Source organism: Oryctolagus cuniculus, chromosome 4, assembly GCF_051225735.1.
Source record: "Oryctolagus cuniculus isolate XC-2025 breed Fujian yellow rabbit chromosome 4, ASM5122573v1, whole genome shotgun sequence".
NCBI classification, from domain to species: domain Eukaryota; kingdom Metazoa; phylum Chordata; class Mammalia; order Lagomorpha; family Leporidae; genus Oryctolagus; species Oryctolagus cuniculus.
Genome location: NC_142870.1, coordinates 139,020,279 through 139,046,945, shown reverse-complemented (window position 1 = coordinate 139,046,945; position 26,667 = coordinate 139,020,279). Strand labels below are relative to the sequence as shown.

Below are 26,667 nucleotides of genomic sequence, written 5' to 3'. Positions count from 1 at the left end.
ACTATTGTCAAGCACCGTATTAGCCACTAGGAGAAGAGTCACCCAAAACAAAGGCCTTGTCCTCAAGAAATCTACAGTTTAGTAAGGGGGACAGATTAGCAAACAGATGATTAAAACACAGTGTGATGTGTGACACTCCCTGGATGCTATGGAACCACAAAAGAAGTAGATGTCTAGTCTGCACTAGTGGATAGAGAAATAGCTGAGAAAACTTTCTAACTCCTTTCTGACCCAATAATTCTATGATTTATTTTAGAAGTATTTTTATTAAATATATTTATACAAATTTATAATCATAAAATATTATTTATTATATATTATTAAATAATATTTATAAAGCATTAAATGCAATGGATAAGAATATACATATATGATTTATGGGAAATAACAAGTTCATTAAAATTATAATATAAGAATGAAAATAAGTATATTGGGCATCTCAGAGTAGCTGTCTGGGTCCTGATGATTCTGTTTTTAAAAAAATTTTTGCAGATATATAATTTTTGCAGATATTTTATATATTATATATATATAAATTATATTTTATATAGATAGATAGATTCCCCCCAAATACTAACAAGTTTAGTTGCAATCACTAAAGAACAATGCCTAGGGCTGTGCTGTGGTGTAGCAGGTAAAGCTGCCGCCTGCAGTGCCGGCATCCCATATGGGTGCTGGTTCGAGTCTCGGCTGCTTTACTTCGGATCCAGCTCTCTGCTATGGCCTGGGAAAGCAGTAGAAGATGGCCCAAGTCCTTGGGCCCCTCCACCCCTGTGGGAGATCTGGAAGAGCTCCTGGTTTCAGATTGGCACAGCTCCAGCCATTGCGGCCATTTGGGGGAGTGAACCAGCAGATGGAATACCTCTCTCTGCCTCTCTATAACTCTGCCTTTTAAATAAATAAATAAATCCTTAAAAAAAAATAATTCCTCAAATTTCCAACAGCTTCACTGTGCCAGCATCATTCCCAAACGCCATCTGCTTTGGAACACCCGCCGGAGCCATCTACAGAAGTCCAAAAAGCTGTCTGGCTTCCTAGTGACTCTGTTCACCATGTCTTTTTGTTCCTACCTCTGGAAAACAGTTTGGTGTTTCCTCAAAGAGCTAAATATAGAAGTCTAACACGACTCAGCAGTTCCACTCCTACACCCAAAGGAATCAAAAGCTCCAATGTTCACAGCAGCATTATTCAAAACACTCAAAATAGCTGAAAGGTAGAAAGAATCCAAGTGTCCTTCAACCGATGACTGTGTAAGCAAAACACCCCTGTTGATGCAGGTCCCCCTGAACAGGCCCATGAAGAGGAATTGGGTTCAGGGGCTACTTCCTGATGTCCCTCAGAGTCCCCCACTGCACAGGTGCTGGGGTTGTTAAAGGGGGTGATGAAAGCAGCTTCCACCTGTGCAACGTTACTCACAAAAACAGACCCTTGGGCCGGCGCACCGTGGCTCAGTAGGCTAATCCTCCGCCTGCGGCGCCGGCACACAGGGTTCTAGTCCCGGTCAGGGCGCCAGATTCTGTCCTGGTTGCCCCTCTTCCAGGCCAGCTATCTGCTGTGGCCCGGGAGTGCAGTAGAGGATGGCCCAAGTGCTTGGGCCCTGCACCCCATGGGAGACCAGGAGAAGTACCTGGCTCCTGCCATCGGATCAGCGCGGTGCGCTGGCCACAGCGCGGCAGCTGTGGCGGCCACTGGAGGGTGAAGCAACGGCAAAAGGAAGACCTTTCTCTGTCTCTCTCTCTCACTGTCCACTCTGCCTGTCAAAACAACAACAACAACAAAACAAAACAAAAAAACAAAAAACAAACAAAAAACCAGACCCTTCAGCTTCTCCCCTCTTCACATCCCTGACATCTCAAAAATCAAACAAACCAAACACAAATAAGCAAAAAAAAGCCGTCCAGAAGATATCCTAGGCTCTGCTTATCACGGACACAGTCCTTGGAGTGGTGCTACCACCACGTACCAACCTTCTGCACCCAGAGCAGTGGGGCTCTCACAGTTTCTCCGCAACCTATCAGTGGGGAGGCACTTGGTAGCACGCAGTTTTCAAATCAGATGTCACCTCCTCAGAGCCAACCTCTACTACATCACCTTACTCTACTGGCTTCCTAGTACTTACTGCCATCCTACCCCTACCTATTTTAATGCAGGAGCCTTCTCTAAGAAATTCCTGGATATAGGGTTCCAAGATGTCTCAGTAGGGAAAAGATGTGCTGATTTTGATCACAGGAGGATATCAGAGAAACAGGAGATCTATGTTCTTAAAAAGATAGTTGGAGAAAAGTTTTCAATGAAAAGTCTGCAGAAAGAAGAGAGACTCATGGCTGGTGTGGTGGCACAGTGGTTAAGGCACAGTGAAGTAAGCCACAGCCTGCAGTGCCGGTGCGAAGTCTAGCAGCTCCACTTCTAGCCCAGCTCCCTGCTAATGTACCTGGGAAAGCAGCAGAAGATGGCCCAAGTGCTTGAGCCTCTGCACCCACTTGGGAGACCCGGAGGAAGCTCCTGGCTCCTGACTTCAGACTGACCCAGCTCCGGCTGTTATGGCCATTTGGGGAGTGAACAAGCAGATGAAAGATTTTTCCAAAAAATAAATGAATAAATCTTAAAAAAAAAAAAGATTTTATTATTTGAAAGAAGAGTTACCAAGAGGCAGAGGCAAAGATAGAGAAAGATCTTCCATCTGCTGCTTCACTCCCCAAGTGGCCGCAACAGCTGGAGCTGAGCTGCTCCGATCCAAAGTCAGGAGCTTCTTCAGGTCTCCCATGTGGGTGCAGGGTCTCAAGCACTTGGGCCACCTTCTTCTGCTTTCCCAGGCCACAGCAGAGAACTGGATCCGAAGTGCAGCAGCCAGGTCTTGAATCGGCACCCCATACGGAACGCTGGCACCGTAGGCAGCGGTATGATCGGCTACACCACAGCACCTACCCCAATAAACAAATCTTTTGGAGAGAGACAGACAGACTATGTGAAGCAACAAACACACAGCAACTTGCAGGCCATGACCAGCAACTCCAGGAGCCTGTAGCGGGTGGGGAAGCCACCTTTCCCGACCAAGAGGAGTCTGCAGAAGCGCATGCTCCACTGGTGATCCTGTCTGCGGAAGAGACTCACGGGCCCCACTGACTCTGAGTCCAAGCAGAAGAGTTGGCAGAGGGCAGGATGCCCACATGGCTTCCCTCCCCCTCCCCCAACCAAGGTGCCTGGTGACCAGTGGGGGAAGAGCCATTTTCCCAACAAGGCGAGTAGAGGCTGCTGCAGCCTCCGGTGGAAATCTGCAGTCCTGCTGACTTTGAGTCCCTGCTGGAGAGCTGGCAGGAAGCAGGGCGCCCACAGCACGTTGCTCTCCTCCCCTTCATCCGAAGTGCTGGATTCAGCTGCCAAGTTGTAGCACTGATGCACCTTTGTCAGGCAGGCAGCTGGCTCCAGGGCCAAGGCAGCTCTCTCCCTGGACAGTCCTACAGGGTAGAGTAGATCCCCTGCTTCCTGTGACGATAGGAATCCTCTGACTGTGTGACAGACCGGGAAACCAATAAAGGCAGGGGGTGTGGCCAGGTCTTTAGGCGGAGTCTTGAATCTGAGTCCAGAAGCTCAAGATTCCCTGCGAGCTGGGAACCAACATCGAAAAAGGCGCCAGCTCTCACTATGGAGCACAGAGATTCATGTAGTTCACGGCCTGAGTGAGTAGCATCTGCATGCAGACAGCGCACTTGAGGCAGCTGGTTCACCTTGGCACAGAGAAAGGTAGAGGCAGTAATCATGCCAGGCAGGGTAATAATCCCCTCTCCACAATGACGACAGAGGAAATCTACCACATGTAACCTGGGTGTCACCCTGGACTTTCGCTCCTTCCACAAACACTGCCCAGAGCTCCCTTGCCCACCCAGCACACCTCTGGATCCTGCTGAAGCTGTAGGAATTCCACTATGCCTAGAGGCACATCTCCAAGGACAGACACTTCAAAGATATTAACAAGCGCTTCTCCGGATGCATAAAAATAAGTATAAAAATACAAGAAACATGAGCCAGGGAGATAATAGGACTCCCCAAAAGGAACAAAATACTTCAATATTAGATTGTAAAGATGAGGAGATTGATGAAATGCCTGAAAAGGAACTTGAAAGAATGACTGATTGTAAAGTTACACAAAGAAGCAATTACAGGAGTTAAAGAAAACTATGAATGACATTTTATCCCAGGAAACAGAAATAAATAATACAGAATCAAACTGAAATATTAGAAATGAAGAATTCAATATGTCAAATAAAAAATACAGTGGAGGCCGGCACCACGGCTCACTAGGCTAATCCTCCGCCTGCGGCGCTGGCACACCGGGTTCTAGTCCCGGTCGGAGCGCCGGATTCTGTCCCGGTTGCCCCTCTTCCAGGCCAGCTCTCTGCTGTGGCCCGGGAGTGCAGTGGAGGATGGCCCAAGTGCTTGGGCCCTGCACCCACAGGGGAGACCAGGAGGAAGCACCTGGCTCCTGGCTTCAGATCAGTGCAGCTCGCCAGTTGCAGTGACCATTTGGGGGGTGAACCAACGGAAAAGGAAGACCTTCCTCTCTGTCTCTCTCTCTCTCTAACTCTGCCTGTCAAAAAAAATGCTAATGGATCTAAAGGGAAACATAAGCTCCAATACAATAATGATAGACTTCAACACTCCACTTTCATCAATGGACAGATCAACAAGGCAAAAATCAACAAAAAAAGCAACAGAGCTAATCCACACTATCAACCTAATGGGTCTAATTGATGGCTACAGAAAAATCTCATCCCACAGCCGCAGAATGCACTCTTTTCATCAAGAAATGGAACATTCTCTAGCATAAACCATATGCTAGGCCATAAAACAAGTCTCAACAAATTCAAACCATGAAATCATACCATGTATCTTTTCTGACCACAATAGAATGAAGCTGGAAATTAACAACATAAGAAACTCTAGAAAATATACAAACACATGGAGACTGAACAACATGCTCCTGCATGAACAGTGGGTCATAAAAACAATCAAAGGGGAAACTGAAAATTCCTTGAAACAAATGAAGGTGACAACACAACACATCAAAACTTATGGGATACAGCAAAAGCAGTGTTAAAAGAGGAAAGGTTACCACAGTTAGTGCCTACATCAAGAAATTGCAAAGATATCAAATAAATTATCTAACAATGCATCTCAATGCCTTGAGAACCAAACTCAAAATTAGGAGGAAAGAAACATTAGAGAAGAAATAAACAAAACAAATTTTAAAAAATCAGTGAAATGAACAGCTGGTTTTTTTGAAAAACTAAAAACTAAAAAATTGATACACCATTGGCCCAACTAACCAAAAAAGGGTCAGGAGGTGAAGACCCAAATAAAATCAGAGATGAAAAAGGAGACGTTACAACTAATGCCACTGAAAGAATTATCAGGAATTACTACAAACAGCTATAGCCAACAAATTGGAAAATCTAGAAGAAATGGAAAGATTTCTGGACACATAGAATTTACCAAAACTGAGGCATGAAGACAGAGACAACCAAAATAGATCAATAACCAAAATGGAGAGTGAATCACTAATAAAGACCCTCCCAACAAAGAAAAGCCCAGGAGTAAAGGCTTCACTGCTGAATTCTACCAAACTTTTAAAGAAGAACTAATCATAATTATTCTCAAACTACTCAGGAACAACTGAAAGGGAGGAAATCCTACCAAACCCCTTTTATGAGGCCAGCATCACCTTAATTCCAAAACCAGAAAAACATATGAGAAAGAGAACAATAGACCAATATCCCTGAGAACATTTATGCAAAAATCCCACAGCCAGCATCAGAGTGAATGGGGAAAAGCTGGAAGCATTTCCACTAAGATCTGGAACCAGATAAGGATGTCCACTTTGATCACTGCTATTCAATATAGCTCTGGAAGTTTTAGGCAGAGCCATTAGATAAGAAAAAGAAATCAGGGGCAGGTGCTGTGGCGCAGTAGGTTAATCTTCCACCTGCAGCACCAGCATCCCACATAGGTGCTGGTTCTAGTCTCGGCTGCTCCCCTTCTGATCCAGCTCTCTGCTGTGGCCTGGGAAAGCAGCAGAAGATGGTACAAGTGCTTGGGCTCCTGCACCCACGTGGGAGACCCGGAAGAAGCTCCTAGCTCCTGGCTTTGGATCAGTCCAGCTTTGTTGTGGCCAGCTGGGGAGTGAACCAGTAGATGAAGACCTTTCTCTCTGTATCTCCCTCTCACTGTCTGTAATTCCACCTGTAAAATAAAATCTTTAAAAAAGAAAGAAAAAGAAATCAAATGGATGCAAATTGGAAAGGAGGAACTAAAATTATCCCTATTTGTAAGTGACATGATGTTATATATAGGGAAATCAAAAGATTCCACTAAGACTACTGGAACTCAGAGTTTGACAAAGTTGTATAGGTTATAAAATCAACACAAAATAGCATTTGTATACACAAACAATGCCATGTCTGACAAAGAACTTTTTTAAGATTTATTTATTAATTTGAAAAGCAGAATTACAGAGAGGCAGAGGCAGAGAAAGAGATTTGCCATCCTCTTGTTCACTCCCCAGATGGCCGCAATGGCCAGAGCTGGGCCGATCTGAAGCCAGCAGCTTCCTCCAAGTCTCCCACAAGGGTGCAGGTGCCCAGATCAGAAGTGGAGCAGTTGGAACTTGAACTGAAGCCCATATGGGATGCCAGCACTGGAGGCAGCAGCTTTACTCACCATGACATAGCATCAGTCCCTGACATAGAACTTTTGAGAGGAGTCCCATTCACAATAGCCACAGAAAAATTAAATGCCCTGGTATAAAATTTTTTTTTTGACAGGCAGAGTAGACAGAGAGAGAGAGAGACAGGGAGAAAGGTCTTCCTTTACTGTTGGTTCACCCTCCAATGGCTGCTGCAGCCAGCGCGCTGTGGCAGGCGCACTGCGCTGATCTGAAGCCAGGAGCCAGATGCTTCCTTCTGGTCTCCCATGCGGGTGCAGGGCTCAAGCACTTGAGCCATCCTCCACTGTACTCCCTGGCCACAGCAGAGAGCTGGACTGGAAGAGGGGCAACCAGGACAGAATCCAGTGCCCCAACTGGGACTAGAATAGATTTTTTATTTATTTATTTGACAGGTAGAGTTTACAGACAGTGAGAGTGAGAGTGAGAGTGAGAGAGAGAGAGAGAGAGAGAGAATGAGAGAGAGAATGAGAGAAAAGTCTTCCTTCTGTTGGTTCACTCCCCAAATGGCTGGAGCTGTGCTGATCCAAAGCCAGGAGCCAGGAGTTTCTTCTTGGTCTCCCATGCGGGTGCAGGGGCCCAAGGACTTGGGCCATCCTCCACTGCTATCCCAGGCCACAGCAGAGAGCTGGACTGGAAGAGAAGCAACTGAGACTAGAACCCGGCACCCATATGGGATGCCGGCGCCTCGGGCGGAGGATTAACCTAGTGCACCATGGCACCATCCCCATGCCCTGGTATAAATTTAACAAAGGATATGAAAGATCTCTACAATGAAAATTATACAACATTAAGAATTAGAAGACAACATAATGAAAAAATTTTCCATGTTTGTTGAATGGAAGAATTACCAAAAACAGCTGACAGATTCAATACAATCCCAAGCAAAATACTAAGGACATTTTTCTCCAATCTAGAAGAAACAGTTCTAAAATTCACATGGAAACACAAAAAATTCCCAGATAACTAAAGCAATCTTAAACACCAAAGCCAAAAATATCACAGTACTGGATTTCAAGACAAGGTAGTTATAATCAAAACAGCCAGGCACTAGCACAAAAATAGACATGTAGACCAGTGAAACATAATAGAAACTCCAAAAATTAATCCATGCATCTATAACCAGCTAACCTTTGACAAATGAGCTAAAATCCACTCTCTGGAGAAAGGACAATCTCTTCAACAAATGGTTTTGGGAAAACTGGATCTCTGCATGCAGAACTATCAAACTAGACCTCTTCCTTATACCCTATCCAAAATTCAACTCACAATGAACCATGGATACCATCAAATTACTAGAGGAAAACATCAGAGACACTCTACAAGACATTGGCATAAGCAAAGACTTCTTAGATAAGACCCCAGAAGCACAGAAAATCAAAGCCAAAAATTGACAAATGGGATTACATCCAGCCAAGAAGCTTCTGCTCAACAAAGGAATCACTCATCAAAGTGGAAAGACAACCAACAGAATGGGAGAAAATATTTGCAAACTATGCATGTGATAAAGGATTAATATCGAGAATATATAAGGAACTCAAGAAATTTAACAGCAAAATGAACAATCCAGTCAAGATATGGGCCAGGAACATGAACAGGCATTTTACCAAGGATGAAATACAAATGGCCAACAGACACATGAAAAAATGCTCAGGATTACTAGCCATCAGGGATTTGCAAACAAAAACTACAATGAGATTTCATCTCATCCCAGTTAGAATGGCTATCATCCAAAAATCAAAAAATAAATGTTGATGACATGGAGAAAAAAGTAGCTTAATAGACTGTAGGTTGGAATGTTAACTTGCATAACCATTCTAAAAGACAGTATGGAGATTTCTCAGAAATCTGAAAATAGATCTATGATATGACCCAGCAATCCTACTCCTGGGAATTTACCCAAATGAAATGAAATCAGTATATGAAAGTTATTTGTACCCCCGTGTTTACAGCAGCTCAGTTCACAGTAGCCAAGATATAGAATCAACCCATACATCCATGAACTGATGATGAGCAGATAAAAGAAAATGTGGTATACATACACAATGGAATACTACTCCGCCATAAAAAAGAATTAACTCCCATCTTTTGTAACAAAATGGGTGCAACTGGAGACCATTATGCTTAGGAAATAAGCCAGTCCAAAAAGACAAATGTCATTAGTTTTCTCTGATGTGGTAGTTAATACAGAATACAAAAGTAGTATAAGATTGGGGGCAGGCATTGTGGCATAGCAGGTAAAGCCACTGCCTGTAGTGCTGGCATCTTATATGGGCACTGGTTCAAGTCCCAGCTGCTCCACTTCTGATCCAGCTCTGCTTATGGTCCAAGTCCTTGGGCCCCTTCACCCACATGGAGACTCAGAGGAAGATCCTGGCTTCAGATTGGGATAGCTCTGACTGCTGCAGCCAATTGCAGAGTGAACCAGAGGATGGAAGACCTCCCTCCCTCCCTCTCTGCCTCTCCTTCTCTGTGCAACTGTGACTTTCAAATAAAATTTTTTAAAAAATTATAAGAATGAAAGTGATATGATTTGATTACTGTTTATAGCCCTTATCTTTATTACAGTGAAACAATGGTCTTCCTACTTTTTACTTGCCGAACATTATGGTTAGTGGTGCCCCAAGCCTATGATTACAAAGTAAACTGAAAATATGCTATTACAAAAATTAAAGGAAAAAAAAAAAGGAAGGAAGGAGGACTGAGAGAAGGGAAGTGCACTTATCTTCTTAGAACTGTATCTCTGAGCACTTCAGGCATGGAAGGCCAAGACAGTATGGCAAAAAATGATCCACACTAAGGATCTCTGTGAGTGAGATCCCAGTGGAAAGGGGCCATCAAGAAAGATTTACTTTTCTCTGATGGGAGGAGAGAACTTCCACTTTGCATATGGCCCTGTCTAAATACTGACGGATTTTGTGGACTCAAAAAGCTTCAATAGCCTTGCAGCTCAAGACAAGAGCCTCGGGTGATCACTGAGGTCATAAATAAGAGTGTCAACTGTTAAATCAACAACAAGAGTCACTGTGCCCTTGCTCCCCATGTAGGACCTCTGTCCTTAATGTGTTGTACTGTGAGAATTAATGATAAAACTTGTCTTCAAACAGTACTTTATACTTTGTGTGTCTCTGTGAAAACTGTTGAAATCTTTACTTAGTATAGAGTTGATCTTCTGTATATAAAGATAATTAAAAATGAATCAATGAAGAATGAGATGGGAGAGGGAGTAGGAGGTGGGATGGTTGGGAGTGGGAGGGTGGGTATGGGGGGGAAGAACTGCTATATTCTGAAAGTTGTACCTATAAAATTTATATTTATTAAATAAAAGCTTTCTAAAATTTTTAAAAAAAATTGTATCTCTGAAATACATGAAAAGAAAAAATGTTGAAAAGAGAAATTCTCAGAATATAAAATAGAGCTTGATACATTAAGTGCTCAACAAATATTTCATGAACATTGTTTTTCCAGTAGTTTGCCATGTTCTAGGCACTGTTTTAATGACATACATGTAATAACTCCCAAAGCAATCCAGTGAGGCAAGGAATAATAATATTCCCACTTTACAGATGAACAAACTGAAGCACAGAGTTAATACCCAAGGTAATACAGCCAGTAAGTAACAGTTTTGGTAACCTGCTACTACACAACAAACCATCCCAAAACTCAGTGGCTTAACACAATGCACTTTTCTTCTTTCTTATTGCTCTGTGTGTTCTCTGGCTCAGGTGGATGGTTCTTGCTTGAATTCTCTCATATGACCACTGTCAGTCAGCAGCTGTGTCTTGAAGTCTCTGCAGGCTAACCCGGGCTGGCCTTCCAAGATGACTGTACTCACGTATGTAGCATCTTGGCTGGGAAGACCAGAACTTCTGGAGACGGTCTCCATGAAGCCTCTCCACGAGGCTAGCTTGGGCTTCCTCCCAGCACGGTGGTGCTTCCATGGCAGCCAGCTTCCCCCAGTGTGAGCATTTTAAAGTACAAAGGCAGAAGCCACAAGACTTCTTATTCCTTAGCTGCAGAGTCACACAGGATTACTTCTGCCCACTCTATTTACTTCACCAGGCCAGCCCAGAGTCAGTGCCGGAGGATCCCAGAAGTGTGGTTATTGGAGGTTGTCTCTGGAGACACCACCACCACCACAACAGGGGGGCTGCTACTTCAATGCAGGCAGCCTGGCTCCAGAATCTACACTCTTAGAAAGTATAATCCTGTACTCTTCTCTGAAGGGAAGAGAACTTCCACTTTGCAAATGGCTCAGTCTAAATACTGATAGAGTTTGTGGACTTAAAAGGCTTCCATAGCCTTAGCAGTTCATGACAAGAGCCTCGGGTGGTCACTGATGTAAAAAATAAAGGAATGTTAATTGTTAAATCAACAACAGGAGTCACTGTGCACTTACTCCCCATGTTGGACCTCTGTCCTTAATGACTTGTACTATGGGAATTAACAGTAAAACTTGTCTTCAAACAGTACTTTATACTTTGTGTGGGTGCAAACTGTTCAAATCTCTCAGTGTAGAGTTGGTCTTCTGTATATAAAGTCAATTAAAAATGAATCTTAATGAAAAATGGAATGGGAGGGGAGTAGGAGGTGGGATAGGAGTGGGGTGGGGGTGCAGAATGTCGGGGAAGAACCACTATATTCCTAAAAGCTGTACATATGAAATTTGTATTCATTAAATAAAAACCTTCATAAAAATTATAATCCTAACTACTATATCACGGTATGCCTATTAGGAATAAATGAATACACTCCTTACTTAATTTATATAACTTAAGAGGCCCATACTGGTGATTTGAGAACCCAAAGGTGAATTAAAATATCTCTAAAGACAAAAAAAACTATTTGCAACTTTTAACTGAAAATCCTTTCTCTGCTCCTTAAACTCCCTACTTTCAAAGCCAAGAGGCACTCTCGGTTGGTGCTGGGGTGTGAGGGATCTGGTTGAAGGGAGGGTTTGGAAGTGCTTCTGTGGATTAAGCCTGATGAAAGATCATGTTTTCAATGAAGAAAGGGCACAGTGAGCAGGAGTGAGTATTTCCAATGGGAACTCGCCATGCCCCAGGGGAACTACCATCGAGCTGCAAACAAGCTGGCTTGTAGACAGTTCTACACAAACACTACACCTTTCTTTCTTATTACAGCCCTGGAACAGAGATTAAAAAAACAAAACACCACCACTACCATTTATTAAGCACCTTGTGCCAAGCACTGTGCCAAGGGCCTTTCATTTGCTACCTCCTACAATCCTCACACCACCCCTAAGAAGGCATGTCTGCCCATTATGTCCAAGACACCAACTGTAGAAAGTTCCAGAAACTTCATCAAATACCTAATAAAGGGCAAAACAGGGTTCAAATCCACATCGGTATGATTCTTCCACTGCCCATCTGTCTAGTGACTGAGCAACATCACACACAACCCTCCATGATCCTTGCCATGCCATCCCTCGTTACTCGTTCTGGGGACATCTCCCCGATCAGCGACAGCCGGCTACTCAGGGATGTGATTTTCCAATCAGTGTAGTCTCAGTGCCCAATCCAGCACCAGGTCTCCAGTAGATACTTCATACACAGCTTGAGTGACTGACAGTGTCCTCAGAGGAGGTTGACAGCCCAGGAATGCTAGAAGGCCTGTGTATAGCCATCAACTCCTTATTCCTTTCTAAGAGCACTTAGCAGAATTGCCACTGGCTTTCCCATACCCCTTTTTTGTTAGCCTGGCCCATGTTAACAGCCCATTTCTGATGAAGTGGTCTCTCCATCACTTTGCATTTTGGAAAACACTGTCTTATTATAGGTAGTGCTCAGAGTGTCTTGGGGTGAGGTGATGAAAGAGGTGATATTTAACGGCAAGGCTGGTGTCCTGGCCAGCTTTAACTCCACTCCCTCCTCCTCTGTGGGTGTTCCATTTATTTTTGGATGTTTATATTTTGGTTTGCCAAAGTCTTGCTACACTGACTCCCATGAGCTAACAAATAATGTATCTGAAGAAAACACTTCTTGTCCCCCAAATTCCTAGAGTTAGAAAGTCAAGGGCATCTCAAACCATGGCTATCACTGTTGACAAAGCTGCTAGGTTATAAGGTGCAACTATGTAAGCTAAGGGTGGTGATTACATTTTTCATAGGATCAAGGAACAACAATCCATACATAGAGCATTTCTCTGTGCAAGGAACAGGGACAGAAACCATCCACAAGAACACTCCCCTAACTCTGAGCAGAGCAGGGTGGAAATCAAAGGAACCCTCACGGGTTGGAGCTCTCTAAAATAGACACTTCTCTGGCCTCCAGCATAAAGCAATCAGCCAATGAGACCACTCTTTTAAATGATATAGAATTTAAGGAATCTATAAGCTTGCAGAAAAACTCAAATCTGCCCATAATATCATAAGTTAAACTCCAGAAGTGGCAAGGGATGTGGAAATAATTTCATTAGTCTGTTTAATAACACATAAAACTCCTGCTCAGGCATTTTATTTCCATTAAATACCTTCTCAATTTAGATTGTTTAAAAAAAAATGATCATTTGTTATACTGCTATACTGATATTTCAGGAAAGAATGATTTCTTTGGTCACAGATATATTATTAAAGAAAATCCCTTTCAGAAAAAAAAATACCCAATGAAGACTTCATTTTTGTGTTCTCATTTTCCTCTCTGCTCATTAAACTCTTTCTAAAGCATCTGCCTGAACACAGCACTAAAAATACAAGCAGTGCCAATATTTTTCTAACATTGGGTTTTCAATTAATAAAAACATACTGGATTTCCATGTGAGAAAGCAATAAAAAACAAGTAACAGAAGCCCTCAAAAGCAAGCAGAAAACTAAACAAATTTAGAAAAGCTGGATTGAGGCTCCAAAGGGTGGTGGCATTGGGGTGAGGAATGTCAACTACTTGCTTATTTATTTGGAATGTATATTTGTTCTGCTTCCCACAGGATTTAAGGTGACAAGAACATTTTTTTAATCCTTCCACTATCTTATCAACTGAAAGCTGACTAGAACAGTTAATGTGTCACTAGAATCATAACTTCTGAATTATACTTTCCTAGTTAAAAACAAGCCAAAAAACCCATCTGTAGTGCTTTTATCCCACTCATATGGTTCTAAAATGTGGATTTGCAGATATTCTCTGCTAACTGCACTCAGTTTTACTATCCTTAGTTGTAAATAATATTAATTCAAGCACTATGTTAAACTACTATTCAGAAAAAAATTACTATTCAGGCTGTTGTCATAACTGAGCCTAGAACAAATGTATACAATTTTTTTTAAAAACCATGGCAGATTGAAACTTAAGTTTCTATATAATTCTTATTCTTATGTATAGTTTAAAGCCAGGAAAGGTGTGTTTAAGGTCAAAATTCCATTCCTATATCTCTTCTGCTGTGGTTATACCAGGCAAATAATAGTTACAGTAATTTTAGAACCCCTTGCTATACCCTTAGGCATAATCAAGTAACTTAAATGTTGAGTTCCTGCCTAAATTCAGTTTTGCACATTATATACCTAGCACCGATCTTACAGATGTCTCACATATGTCACACATGTCTCAACTTTCATACAACCCCATGCCTACCACCGTGGACTTTCTTCTCATGAAGTCATATAAACATTATTGGGGAGACAGACATAAATCCCAATCACACTTTTGATCTATTAGTTCTCTGCACTAAATGTGAATGCCATTTGAATTTAATCAGGCTTCTGGAGGATGGCTGCAGTATGATGACTTTAACATACATAAGTCACAAAGTGACTGGAATGCCTTTCTGTAACTGTCTATTTGGTGTTTTTGGATAATATCAAGGCACAAGCAAAACAGCACTCTTAGGTCAAGCAAAGGTTTCCAAAAGACACGGGAATAACTTCTCAAGTCAGAGTAGCACAGATATAAAATGAGTCACCACATTTTTACTCTGTGCAAAAGGCGATAGTTATTTTCATCTTAAATAATCTAGGACCTTCCATAACTTTTTACATGGTAAACAAGCCTTATTGGAAATTACCAACACTTAAAAACTACTTACAGTTAGGATCATAACTTACAGATAACCATTCCAGGTTCTCCTGTCCAAACTACTCGCTGAGGACAGAAACAGTGCCCTTTTTATGCCCAGCTGACTGCCTACTGCACAGCAGTAGGTGCTCAGTGAATGTTGGTGAGGGGTTACTTGATAAGTCAGTGTGTAAGACTGTCAACGTACCATGGAGTCAGAAAATGCAGTGGGGTCTTTTCATACCATTTACCGGACTATCAGGGAAGACAAGTTGCTTTAGACTCCGCTTCCTCACTTGTGAAGTGAGTCAAATGCCAGGGGTGACCGTGCAGCCAAGAATGCAAGGTGCCTCATGGTTTTATCTCACTTCCCACGCAGAGCCCCAGGAACATAAAACACCCCCAGCACACATCTGCAGTCATCTGTGTGTCTCCAGTACCCAGCACTGTGCCTGGCGCATTCTTCTCTGCGTCTTGCTGCGCAGCAGTGAACTGTATCACAAAGACTCGTGGCGATCACTCCTGTCTACTGCACACGATCCTTGCAAGAAGGCCGCTCTACCAGGAGCAGGACGGTGGTACAGCAACAACTGAAGTTCCACTTTTTGCTGCAGGGCTTCATACAGGCGGAGTTACTGGTTCTCATTCTTAAGTTAATGAGGGTGACTTCTGCCTCACCCCAATCCTGCTCAGAAGAGCAGACCCCATTTTCCAAAGGATTATACATGGCTTAGCTGTCAAATCGCTCAATGTGCACTCTCCTCCCCTTACATGAGGGTTGGGGGATCTTCTGTAGATGTCCCATAGCTTAGAGTCCCTTCATCAACTCCTATAGGAAATGAAGCCTCAACCCCATCATGACTTAGCCTTCAATCTCAGACTGAATCTCTAGCCACACGTTTTGAGAACATACTCAGAAAAATTAATTAGTAAAACCTAAGTCTATTTGAGGCCCTGTAGCCAGAAGATAAAGCTGAGTCACAAAACCTGAGTTCCAGTCGCAGCTTCCCCACCTGCAAAGCAGAGATATAACTGAGGAGCTCAGACTACCTTCATCCTCAACATACCTTCCATCCTCAACATACCTTCACTTGAGTCAAAGTAACTTCAAAAATTCTCTAGAACAGCACTATCCTGGGGAACTTTTTGATGTCAGAAATATTCTTATTATTTACTGCCCAAGATGGCAACTATTACCCACAAATGGTTACTGAACACTTGAAACATGCCTAGTAGGATGGAAGAACTCAATTTTTAGCTTATTAGTTTAAATTTAAATAGCCAAAATAGATAGTGTTGGACAGAGAAGCTGTCCAAGAAATTGCTGTAATAATGTTAAAGTATGTTTTGTAAACCTAAGTCTGAGTTTCCAATTGGCGAGCTATTTACTTCCACACCAAAAGATCCAGTGTGATGAGTTAAGAGTTTGGCTGTAACCACTGGCGCTCACCTTTATTAAAACATACGGGGGCCAGCATTGTGGTGCAGCGGTTAAAGCCCTGGCCTAAAGCGCTGGCATTCCATATGGGCGCTGGTTCAAGATCATAGGCTCCACTTCTGATCCAGCTCTCTGCTATGCCCTGGGAAAGCAGTAGAAGATGGCCCAAGTCCTTGGGCCCCTGTACCCATGTGGGAGACCCAGAAGCTGCTCCTGGCTTCGGATTGGCGCAGCTCCGGCCGTTGCAGCCAATTGGGGAGTGAACCAGCAGATGGAAGATCTCTCTGCCTTTCCTCTCTGTGTAACTCTGACTTTCAAATAAATAAATCTTAAAAAAAAAATACAGATATAAAAATCAGACTTTCCTCATTCTCCTGCTGAGAAGATACAAGGAAAGGCGTTTGGAGACGAAGGCCACCGAGCTAGGGCACATCTTCACTTTGGAAGAACAGAATGGGAAGCAGGTGAACTTGCACAGGATTTTTCTTTGCAGTTACAGGAAATGATGCTTGAGGGCCACTCTGAGACTCTTCCATCTCAAGAGGTCTCCAATGTTTTAATAAAAGTGATACTCAATCACCCAGTAAAGATTATATTCTTAGTTTACTGACTGCAAGAGCAAGAAAATGGACTGGATGAAACCAGCTTTGGGAAGCCTCAGACATTGCCTTGGATGAGACCAGTTCTGATCCGGAACAGGGGTGCCTACAGCCTCTCAGGTGATACCCTACATCCTAACTACAGGCAGAACTGTTGAGAAAGCACTCAAGAAAGAAGAGTCCCCCTTTCATCCTCTTTGTTCCCAACCTTGTCCACTCTACCACGCTCTTTCCTGGATATCATGAGACCTTCCCCAAATGGTCTGCTCCCATTCTTCTCACAGTTCATCTTCCCCCGAGCAGCCACATGATCTAGGACCAGAGGATTGTACCCTCTGCCAAAGATCCTCCCAAGGCTTCCTAGTCAAAAGTCACAGCTGTCACCCTGGCCTACAGTCCTGCTCTCCTTTTCTCGGGCTTCTGCTCTCCCAACCCTCCTTGTTCACTGTGCTTCAGGCACAATGGCCTCCTTGATTAGTTCAACCCATCTTCTCCCCGCAGCCCCTAACTCAGACACTGAGCTGAAGAACTTGACATACCCCACCTTATTGTGTCTTCTTCCTGCTGTTAAGGCAGCTAGGCAGACACCAGCCTACGTGCCTAGGAGGGGCTGGAGAAAATGAGAAGCTTTAAGGAAAATGAATTTACACCCAATGGAATGAGGAAACAAGCCCTGACAGCAGGAGCCAGCCCCTGGTCTGTCTGCCTTAGCCCTAGGCATCCTCAACTATCCTTTTTCAAAAGGAATTCACAGACTTGGGGAGTGATGCAGCTGGCTGGACAAGGTTCTGACCACTGGGCTGAAGGCGATAGAGAAAAACCTTGATGGCCAGGATCATCCAGAGGGGTTTGTTTCGGGGAATTCCATTCCTGAAGTAATTGATCTTGTTTTATAACCTTGTCAGGTTGGCTTCAGCCCTCTCCCTGGGGGCAGCTCAGGGGAGTTTCATTTGCTCTTCATCAAAGGGACTAGATGGGAGGACTGCCACACCCAGGAAGCCCTCCACCCAGTAGTATGTCAGAGAGGTGGTAGGGGGAGAAGAAACCAGGACACACACTCCTGTCCATAAAAACCCCAGTCTGAACACAGACTGGGCTCTCAGTCTCTTCTACAATGCCTGCCTGCTCCATCAGGGGTAGGAATTTCCGCCCCTTCACTTCAATAAACTATGCGGAAACTGCCTAAGAAGCCTCATACTTTGTCATCGATGGAACAAGTTCCCGGGGTTCCGATCAGTGGTAGCCCCTGCCACAGCATCTGTGAGCGCTGAAGGAGAATCTGAACCCAGGGAGGTGAGCTCACCGGCTCTCGCTTTCTGTAACAGACAGTCCCTGACTTACATTGGTTCCACGTCACGATTTTTTGACTTTACAGTGAGGTGCAAGCAGTACACATTAAGTAGGAACCATACTTCAAACCAGGCCAATGATCTGCAATGCCGGGCAGTGGCGGCTTACAGTGAGCCACACCTCCACAGCGGCGCCAACCTAGGATGGTCGGTAGGTGAGGTGAACCCACCGGAGTTTTGATCTATATTTTTCATGCACAATGGATTTATCAGGACATAACCCCATCCTAAGTGGAAGAGAGTCTCTACAGCCAACAGAGTACCTATTATAATCCCCCCTGCCCAAAAAGGTACAAATGAGACCATCAGGCCCATCCAGAGACAAACCCTCCTTTATCAAGGAAAATCATCACCATACCTACCCCTGCAGTCAAAGTGTGATGCAAACCAACACTGTTCCATGAATTTTCTGCTTGGTTGGCACATGGTACCTCTCAGCTAGTAACTTCCTTGGGTCATTTTGAACGTGCAGTCATTTAATAAAATTAAAACAATGATAACATGGAAACCAAGCTGTCTTAGAGCCTTATTTCACATGTATGCTAACATTCTATGACTTCTTTTCTCGTAGCATTATGAAATCTGTATGAGCTCATCCAATGATTGGCATTTTAGAGGAAGACAACTCATATGTAAGAGCCAAGTCTTAGGTTACAGAAGGGGATCACTTGTGTCTACCTGCCAAGTATCCTTGCTTTACTGCAAAATAAGTTTTACTGTACATCAAGTTGGGCTTACCAGCTGTTGGATCAATTTCCATCAGCTCAGGCCTCCGCTTCCCCATCTGGTTGGTACAGTCATAATCATCACCACGTCACAGAGAGGTTTGGCAGACCCAGGGAGCTCACGCTCGTCCACAACTTGGCACAGCAAGTGCCTGACACACCTGGTGCTGGTTTGCAGTCACAGGTAGCTGCTTTTTAACAATCATAATCCGTAAATTGCACGAACTGACAGGAGCTCTCAGTGAAGCGATGTGAAGTACCACACAGCTTCTCAGCAGCAACAAAAAAATAAACCACGAAGAAGCTGACAGTCATTGCTATGCCGACAGGAACAGTGACTCGACTTAGAGGACTCAACACTCAGACTTCTGGTTTTTTAAGAAAACTCTCAACCCAGCTTCTTTTCTTGACTCAGTTGAGCTAAGCCACTTCTAGCCAGCATGCCTACTTCATTTACCCTTGCTTGCTATTTAGCCCCTCTCCTCTCCATGTTACTACTCTGTTCTTCAATTTCCCTCGTGGTGGTTTCAACCAGGGAACTTTAAACAGGTTGTTTCTTTTCTTCTCCTTTTCCTAATGGGTATTAAGCACCTCCTTTGGTCTTCTCTTCCCCACTGGGAATTTATGCAAGGCATGAGCAACAAATCACTTTCAAAGGTCACCCTAACAGCTTTCAACATGAATCCATAAAACTCAACTGACTCAAGGCTGGGCTTCCAGAAACACATCTGCTTTCATGTTTTTCTTCAAGCATTATCTCGTGCCCTTACTAAACGCTAATGCAGGACACTACGCGATCTGTTAGTCAAAAATCTCCCAAATAGTTGAGGTCAAGCCAACGTTTCACGATTTCGGGCATTTGCCGCCAACTTAAATCCTTCCACCGTTTCCAATACCCACTTCCAGGAGAATACCTTTTACTTACTGTGATTTTCCAAGTACATTTGCTATTTGGAGGGTACACTCCAGGAAAGCCTTCGCTGCCAATAAATCCAGACTCTCCCGTAAGAATGCCGCCACATGTGAAAACAGGTCTGGGGAAACACAAGCGAGACGGGCACACTTCACTGGAAACCTGGTCTCAGCTTCAGCAACGTGTAGCAATGATAAATGGAGAAAAGGTAACACGGTTTGAAAAACGCCTGCCCCAGATCAAACATCTGAAGGCTTGCTAGTTCTTAGAATGACTTCAATTAGAGCCTGATAAAGCATTCAGATCAGCTGCCATCTGTCTCCGCCGTGATAATACAAGACCACAGACACGCCATCAAGTCCCGCAGGAAGGGGCAAAGTTTTGCAAGAAAAACAGAAAATGGATCAAATTCACTGAGGGGAAGGAGGGGGAGAGAGGTGAGAGCCACGCTGAGGGGGGCGCGTTGGTCTTAAAGACGCAAGCAACTTGTTCAATACAGAAAGTTTTGAGTGCTGAGATTTGGGGAGCTGCTCCATTGTCCTCCCCGTTTCTCAGCATCTTGGCCACGGGAAGGGGAGTCCGCAGTCGACGGCGGTGTAACAGAAGAAGCCAAAGTTGGCCTTGGGCTGCGACTAGGGGTGTTCCCACAGCTCGGGTCCCGAGGCCGGCGGAGGCTGAGGAAGAGTTAACTCTCCCGAGCGGCTCCCAGGGCGCTCCCCGGTTCTCCCTTAGGCTTCCGTCTCCGGGCAAAGCCTCGCTGGGGAAAGGAACCGCGGTAAACAGCAGGCGCTACTGGCGCCCCAGTGCGGCCCTCCGCCCCCCGTTAACTTCTGAGGAGAGGCGGCGAGATGAAGCCCGCCACGTGGTGGCTTGGCGACACGGAGGCAGCCCCGCGGGCAGGCGCCGCCTGGGGGTGCGGGGTCCCAGGCGGAGCCCACGCGGGGGCGCGGACACGTGCGCCCCGGGGTGAGCGCAGGGTCGCGCGCTGGGTCACCGGCCGCCCAGGAGCGGCGGGGGAGCCTGCGGGGACGGAGGAAGAGAGCACGGGCGGGGGTCGCGTTACCTCTCCGGGGGCTGCTGCCGGGAGAGCGGGGCGACGGCGGCCAGCAGCAGGCAGAGCGGGGCCCAGGCGCTCGCGCGACTCATGGCCGGTGTAGACGCTCCGGGCTCCACCCCACCGGCGCGCGCGCCGGCGCTCACACCGGCATCCACGCGCGCTCGCACTCGCACTCACGCCGCGGCGGGGAGCCCAGGGAGCCGTGTGCGCGGCCGGCTGGCGGGGGCGCTTTTAAAGGCGATTCCTGCGCAGGCTGACTCGACGCCTAATTTCCCCTGAGGAGCGGCTCTGGCAGCCACAGGCCGCGGCTGAATATCCCGTTTGTTCTCGGCCGCAGCAGGGGCGGCTCCGAGACCAGAGCCGCCGCCTCTCCCGGGGCGGGCGCCTCCTGGCCGCACCCGGAGACCCCTTCACGTCCCGCCCGGGGCTGTGGCGAGGAGGACGCCAAGGGAACCTCCAGACTGTTCCCCGGGAGGGCTTTGCTCCCATTGTGTGGCTGAAAAGTATTGGCGCTTGCTGTTTATTGGAAACCTGGGGTTCCTTTCTTGTCTCAAACACCCAGATCCGGGGACAGAAAAGGGAAACTGGGCTGGGGGTGGGGGTGGGGGTGGTTGCAATTCTGTCGTCTTTAATTCCCCTCTATTCTGCTGTCAATGCGCGCACAGTCTCGGTAGCTTCTCTGGTAGCTTCTGGTGTTCTCGGTGGGGAAGAATGAGTGGGGAGGGAGCCCCTGTGCGGGGATTTGGAAATGCGTTCGCAGGCACGCGTGTGTGAGCGAATTGCCAGAGTCCGACAGTGAGGACAGAACTTTAGTCCTTCATCTCATCCGATGTCAGGTTCCGAACTTGGTGTCTTTTGCTAGCTTCTCGTATTAAAAGAGCTTTCCTAGCCATCACCTTCTGTGGTACTGAGGAGCCAGGGTTTACAGAGAAGTTGTTTTTCTAAGAACAATTCTAGCCTTGTGGAACCAAGGCATTCCTTTATTTAATTACGAAGAAAAAAAATCCTCCAAACCTTTATTTTGTTAAGTGTTTCCTAATAGCCAGGGATTAATAAAGGGATAAACAGAACAGAATGGATTCACTGAAATTTTCAATTATCACAACACCCGTGGGAGATATAAACTTAATTCTGATGCCTTATTTGTGTTATTCCTTCGAAATTATTTTCACCTTTTTAATCCAAACCCCCCCCCCCAAGCATTAGAGTAGTAATTATGAAGACCTTAATTCTAATAATGAGCTTCTGATGTTGAAAACATAAACACTTCTGGAAAGGAAATAAGCAAAACTGGCTACAGGAAGTAATCTGTGGAAACCCAAGAGCCTCTACTAGGAACCAGACTTTCTCTGTGGGGTTTAGATGATCTTAACATTTTTGAAAAGTGAAGCGAAAAAACACCATGTACCACAACTTTTAAAAAATTCCCAAAACATACCACACCCTGTATGACACTTGAAAAAAAAAGGATTACAGAATTTGGCACACTGTTATATCCTGAAATGTACACCCTCAACCCAATAAAAATTTATTTAAAACACCAAAGAGGAAAATAAATGATTGTTTATTCTGCACACATTTCAAGAATATGCTGCCCAATCGCATAAGTGTTTCAGATGATAGTTTATTAAAAAGTCATAGTTTTAAACTATCATGTCCAAAGATTGCTCAATTCACTTTCTGGTAATGGTTTTTGGAAGTCCTCAGAGCCAGAGGATATTTCATTCTTAGGACTCAAATTTTCAAAAAAAATTTTTTTAAAGTTTATTTGAAAGGCAGAGTTAACAGTAAGAGAAGGAGAGACAGAGCGATCTTCCATCTGCTGGTTCACTCCCCAAATGGCCACAACAGCCAGAGTTGGGCCATACTGAAGCCTGGAACCAAGAATTTCTTCTGGGTTTCCCACACAGGTGCAGGAGCACAAGTACCTGGGCCATCTTCCACTGCTTTACCAAGCAATTAATGGGGAGCTGGGTCAGAAGTGGAGCAGCCCGGACTCAAACCCGTGCTTCTATAACTTAACATGGCTTAACTTGCTATACCACAACACTGACCCCCTCAAAACTTTTTGTTCTAAAAAGTATTAAACATGTCTAAATAGAAAAGTTATTTTGGACATAAATAAGCAACAGTTTTTTTAATTACAGACTGATGGCTGTGCATACCTTCACTCAAGGGTTCGGATTCCAACACTGATTATTCTGTTGTTACATTCATCCCATTATGCAGTGTTGATCTGTTGTGAGACACATAAGAAAGACATTGATTTTACCATGTGATTTTAAAAGTTTACTAAAACCCATTTTATTTACTTTTCAAGACACATATTTGACTTGGAACTACGGTTCTGACCAAAATTATAAACCTTGAATGTCCTGAGAAGTTTGATGTGTTAAACTTGAGACAGACCCAAAGGGTGTGTGTAAGATCCATTTCTGGAAGACCCATTTCTGGACTTTTGTGATGGGGAATTAGTACAGCGGACAGGGAGCTACAGAGTCCAGCCAATAGGAAAGGGAGGAAGGAGTTAGAGGACAGAAGCCCCATGGGCAGATTCTCTGAAGAAAAGCAGAATGGGGAGGTGATCCTCGTTATCCAGTCTCCAGTTAGTGGGCTGCACAGAGAATCGAGTGGCAGCATTGTGAAAATAGTCCCCAGTGAACTGGTCACTCATAACATGAAGCACCACTCAAACTGTCCTTGCTGCAAAGCGTCAGCCTCTGGCTGGCCCCAGTATGTCAGCATCTTAGTCAGTCTCTGGTTAACTTGTCAACCTTGCAAACATCTGTGTGCATTGTAAGTCCGATACAAGTTTGTTCCAGAGTACAGTACTTACCTTGCAAAAGATCACAAGATTCAAGAAATGGACCCAAATGATGTTGAAAGAAGTAGTAGGAAAATGGTCTCCCCACCCCCCTTCTTTTTGGCCAGTGAAGACTTGGATAAGTTACTCCAGGGAACAACACAAGGAAAGAACTGGAGAAAGGTTGCTGACCAAAAGTCCCTTCAAAGAAAAATAATGAATTGAATAGTAAAGTATGCAGGAGAAGCTGTGAGAAAAATTAAGAAGCTCTGAGATCCTTTTCCAAAAGTGATCTATATTATAGTACTGCCAAAGACAAAGTGAAGAGAAATATGTTTGTGTTTTGTTTCATGCAGTTTTGTCAGGAAAAATATGTTTTTAAAAAAAAATCCACATAAATTCATTCTTAGTTCATTATGAGAATTAGCACCTAGTTTCAAATATAGCTGAAATTTTGATGAATACAAAATGAACTTAATTTTCTAATCTCCAGTTTCATCTTTTTAAGATAAAATCCTAAACAATTTTCAGTATCTGCCATGAAAATTTAGATCCTATTTTAAGTTGATAAAGGGTCTTTTCCAATACAATTAACTGCAGAGATGGATACTATCTGGTTATCTTTAACATTTTTGTTTGTTTGTTTGTTTGTTTGAGAAAGACACATGCAGACAGAGACAGAATCATCCACTGGTTCCCTTCCCAAATGCCTGAAGTGGCAGGAGCAGAAGCTCAGTCAACACAAGTAGTGGAGCTGCCTGCCATGGTGAGCCTTAACAGGAAGCTGGAACTGGAACAGAGCCGAGGCTGGAGCCCACGCCTCCAACATAGGATGTGGGAGTCCCAAGCAGCCTCTTAACCACAGCACCAAACGCCCATTCCTTCGATTACCTTTAAAGGCACCTGAGCATCACTCCAGGTCAGTGCATCACATGGAGGGGAAAGAGACCGTCCCTATCCATTGTTCTTTCAGAGGTGTGAGCCATCTCTGGACTCAGGTGTGTCCTGTGCTCCCCCGAGTGTGACACTGCTCTGGCTGCAGCAGGTGAGTGTTGAGCTTAATAAGTGTTACAAATGTGTAAAAGGAATGAAAAGTATCCGGGAAGCAATTACTGTATAAATTCTTTTAGGCAACCCAGATTAATGACAGTACAAACTGGAATTCCCCATGTTCTTTTTTCTGGGAAAATATGATAGTTATCATATGAATAGTACAGTGATGGGGCCGACACTGTGGCATAGCAGGTAAAGCCACCGCTTGCAGTGCTGGCATGCCAGCCGAGTCCCGGCTGCTCCACTTCCAATCTGGCTCTCTGCTATGGCCTGGGAAAGCAGTAGAAGACGGCCGAGTCCTTGGGCCCCTGTACCCACGTGGGAGACCCAAAGGAGTCTCCTGGCTCCTGGCTTTGGATCAGCACGGCTCCAGCTGTTGCGGCAAACTGGGGAGTGAACCAGCTGTTGGAAGACCTCTCTCTCTCTGCCTCCCCTTCTCTCTTTGTATAATTCTGACTTTCAAATAAATAAATAAATCTTAAAAAAATTACAGTGACGGAAATGCCTTACCTGAATTCAGCTTTTTAGGTACTATTACCATTAAAGACCTTCGTGTAATTTTTTAAGTCTGTCCACAAACCCAATCAGTAGACACTGTTTTATTCAGGAATTTTTTAGAATTAAAAGCTGAACATTTCCTAATGTTCATATGTATACATTGGGGGGGGAAAAACAGATCTTTTCCCTACACCCCTCACATCTTGCCAAGAAAAAACTGCATAGGAACTATATTGTAAGGCTTCTTAGCCACAAATAACTGAGTCTAGAATCATTCTGTTCAGAGTAAATCCATTCTTTAGTTTAGACAGTTAAAAGTATGCATTTTAAAATAGCATAGAGGGTCCAGCACTGTGACATGACAGGTTAAACCGCCACCTGCAACACTGACATCCCATATAGGCAGTGGTTCAAGTCGCAGCTGCTCCACTTCTGATCCAGCTCTCTGCTATGGCCTGGGAAAGCAGTAGAAGATGGTGGCCCCTGCACCCATGTGGGAGACCCAGAGGAGCCTCCTGGATCCTGACTTTAGATCAGCACAGCTCTGGCTTTTGCGGCCATCTGGGTAGTGAACTAGCAGATGAAAGACCTTTCTCTCTCTCTCTGCTCCTCTCTATAACTCTGCCTTTCAAATAAATAAATAAATCTTTAAGAGAGAGAAAGAGAGAGAGAACTGGAGAAACAGACTCAAGACCAAACACTACACACAGGTTCTTGAGGTTACTGGAGTTCCCACTTCTGTGAGCCCTTCTGATGAGCCCCTTCTCTGGCAAATTTGACCTTGCACCTCTCTGGCGCCCAAGAGAAACCACTTCACTGCCACCTGCAGAATAAGAGCTCCTCACACAATCTCTTTGTGCCTGTTGATCTCTTTCGATCTGAGACTTACCGAGTGCACGTGACTGATACTGTTCATATCACGCACCTGTGTCTCAGCTGCACAGAGGCTGGGAATTCAGCACCATGGAGGAGATGAGAGTCACATGACGGAGGAGTTTCTCCAATTTAGGCAGTGAGAGAGAGACAGAGAGAAAGGTCTTCCTTCCGTTGGTTCACCCCCCAAATGGCCACTATGGATGGCACACTACACCGATCCGAAGCCAGGAGCCAGGTGCTTCCTCCTGGTCTCCCATGTGGATGCAGGAGCCCAAGCACTTGGGCCATCCTCCACTGCACTCCCGGACCACAGCAGAGAGCTGGCCTGGAAGAGGAGCAACTGGGACAGAACCGGTGCCCAAATTGGCACTAGAACCCAGAGTACCGGCGCCGCAGGCAGAGGATTAGCCTAGTGAGCCGTGGCGCCGGCTGTTTCTCCAAATATTGAAAGGCTACTCAGAAAATAAGGGGCAGGCGTAAGTACGAGTAATGTCCGTGACGGGGATCTACAGCGTTCGCTTAGCCTGTCTGCTTGCATCCCCTTGCTGAGGAAAGCAGCCCCAAGAGGTCTTGGTGTGTGGAGTTGCCGAGGTAATGCAATCTGTGGAGTGGAAACAGCTCCGCTCACCTGCCCG

The 26,667-nt window shown here is 44.8% G+C and overlaps 1 protein-coding gene across 2 annotated transcripts in view; it reads right to left on the bottom strand.

The window, feature by feature from the left end:
- The window catches only part of PCOLCE2 (procollagen C-endopeptidase enhancer 2), an 87,077-nt gene extending 66,071 nt beyond the window's left edge, over positions 1-21,006 (bottom strand). Inside the window, exons 1-2 of one of the 2 annotated variants that reach the window (XM_089331095.1) lie at positions 20,809-21,006; positions 19,747-19,866 (exon numbers count right to left, since the gene is read on the bottom strand). Coding sequence is in view for 1 of the 2 variants with exons in the window: in XM_002716591.6 (XP_002716637.3) it covers positions 19,758-19,866; positions 20,809-20,891 (192 nt within the window). In the remaining variant the exon portion in view is untranslated. The remainder of the gene's footprint in view (positions 1-19,746; positions 19,867-20,808) is intronic. The other variant, XM_002716591.6, reaches the window with a different exon arrangement.
- Between the last annotated feature and the right edge of the window lie 5,661 nt (positions 21,007-26,667).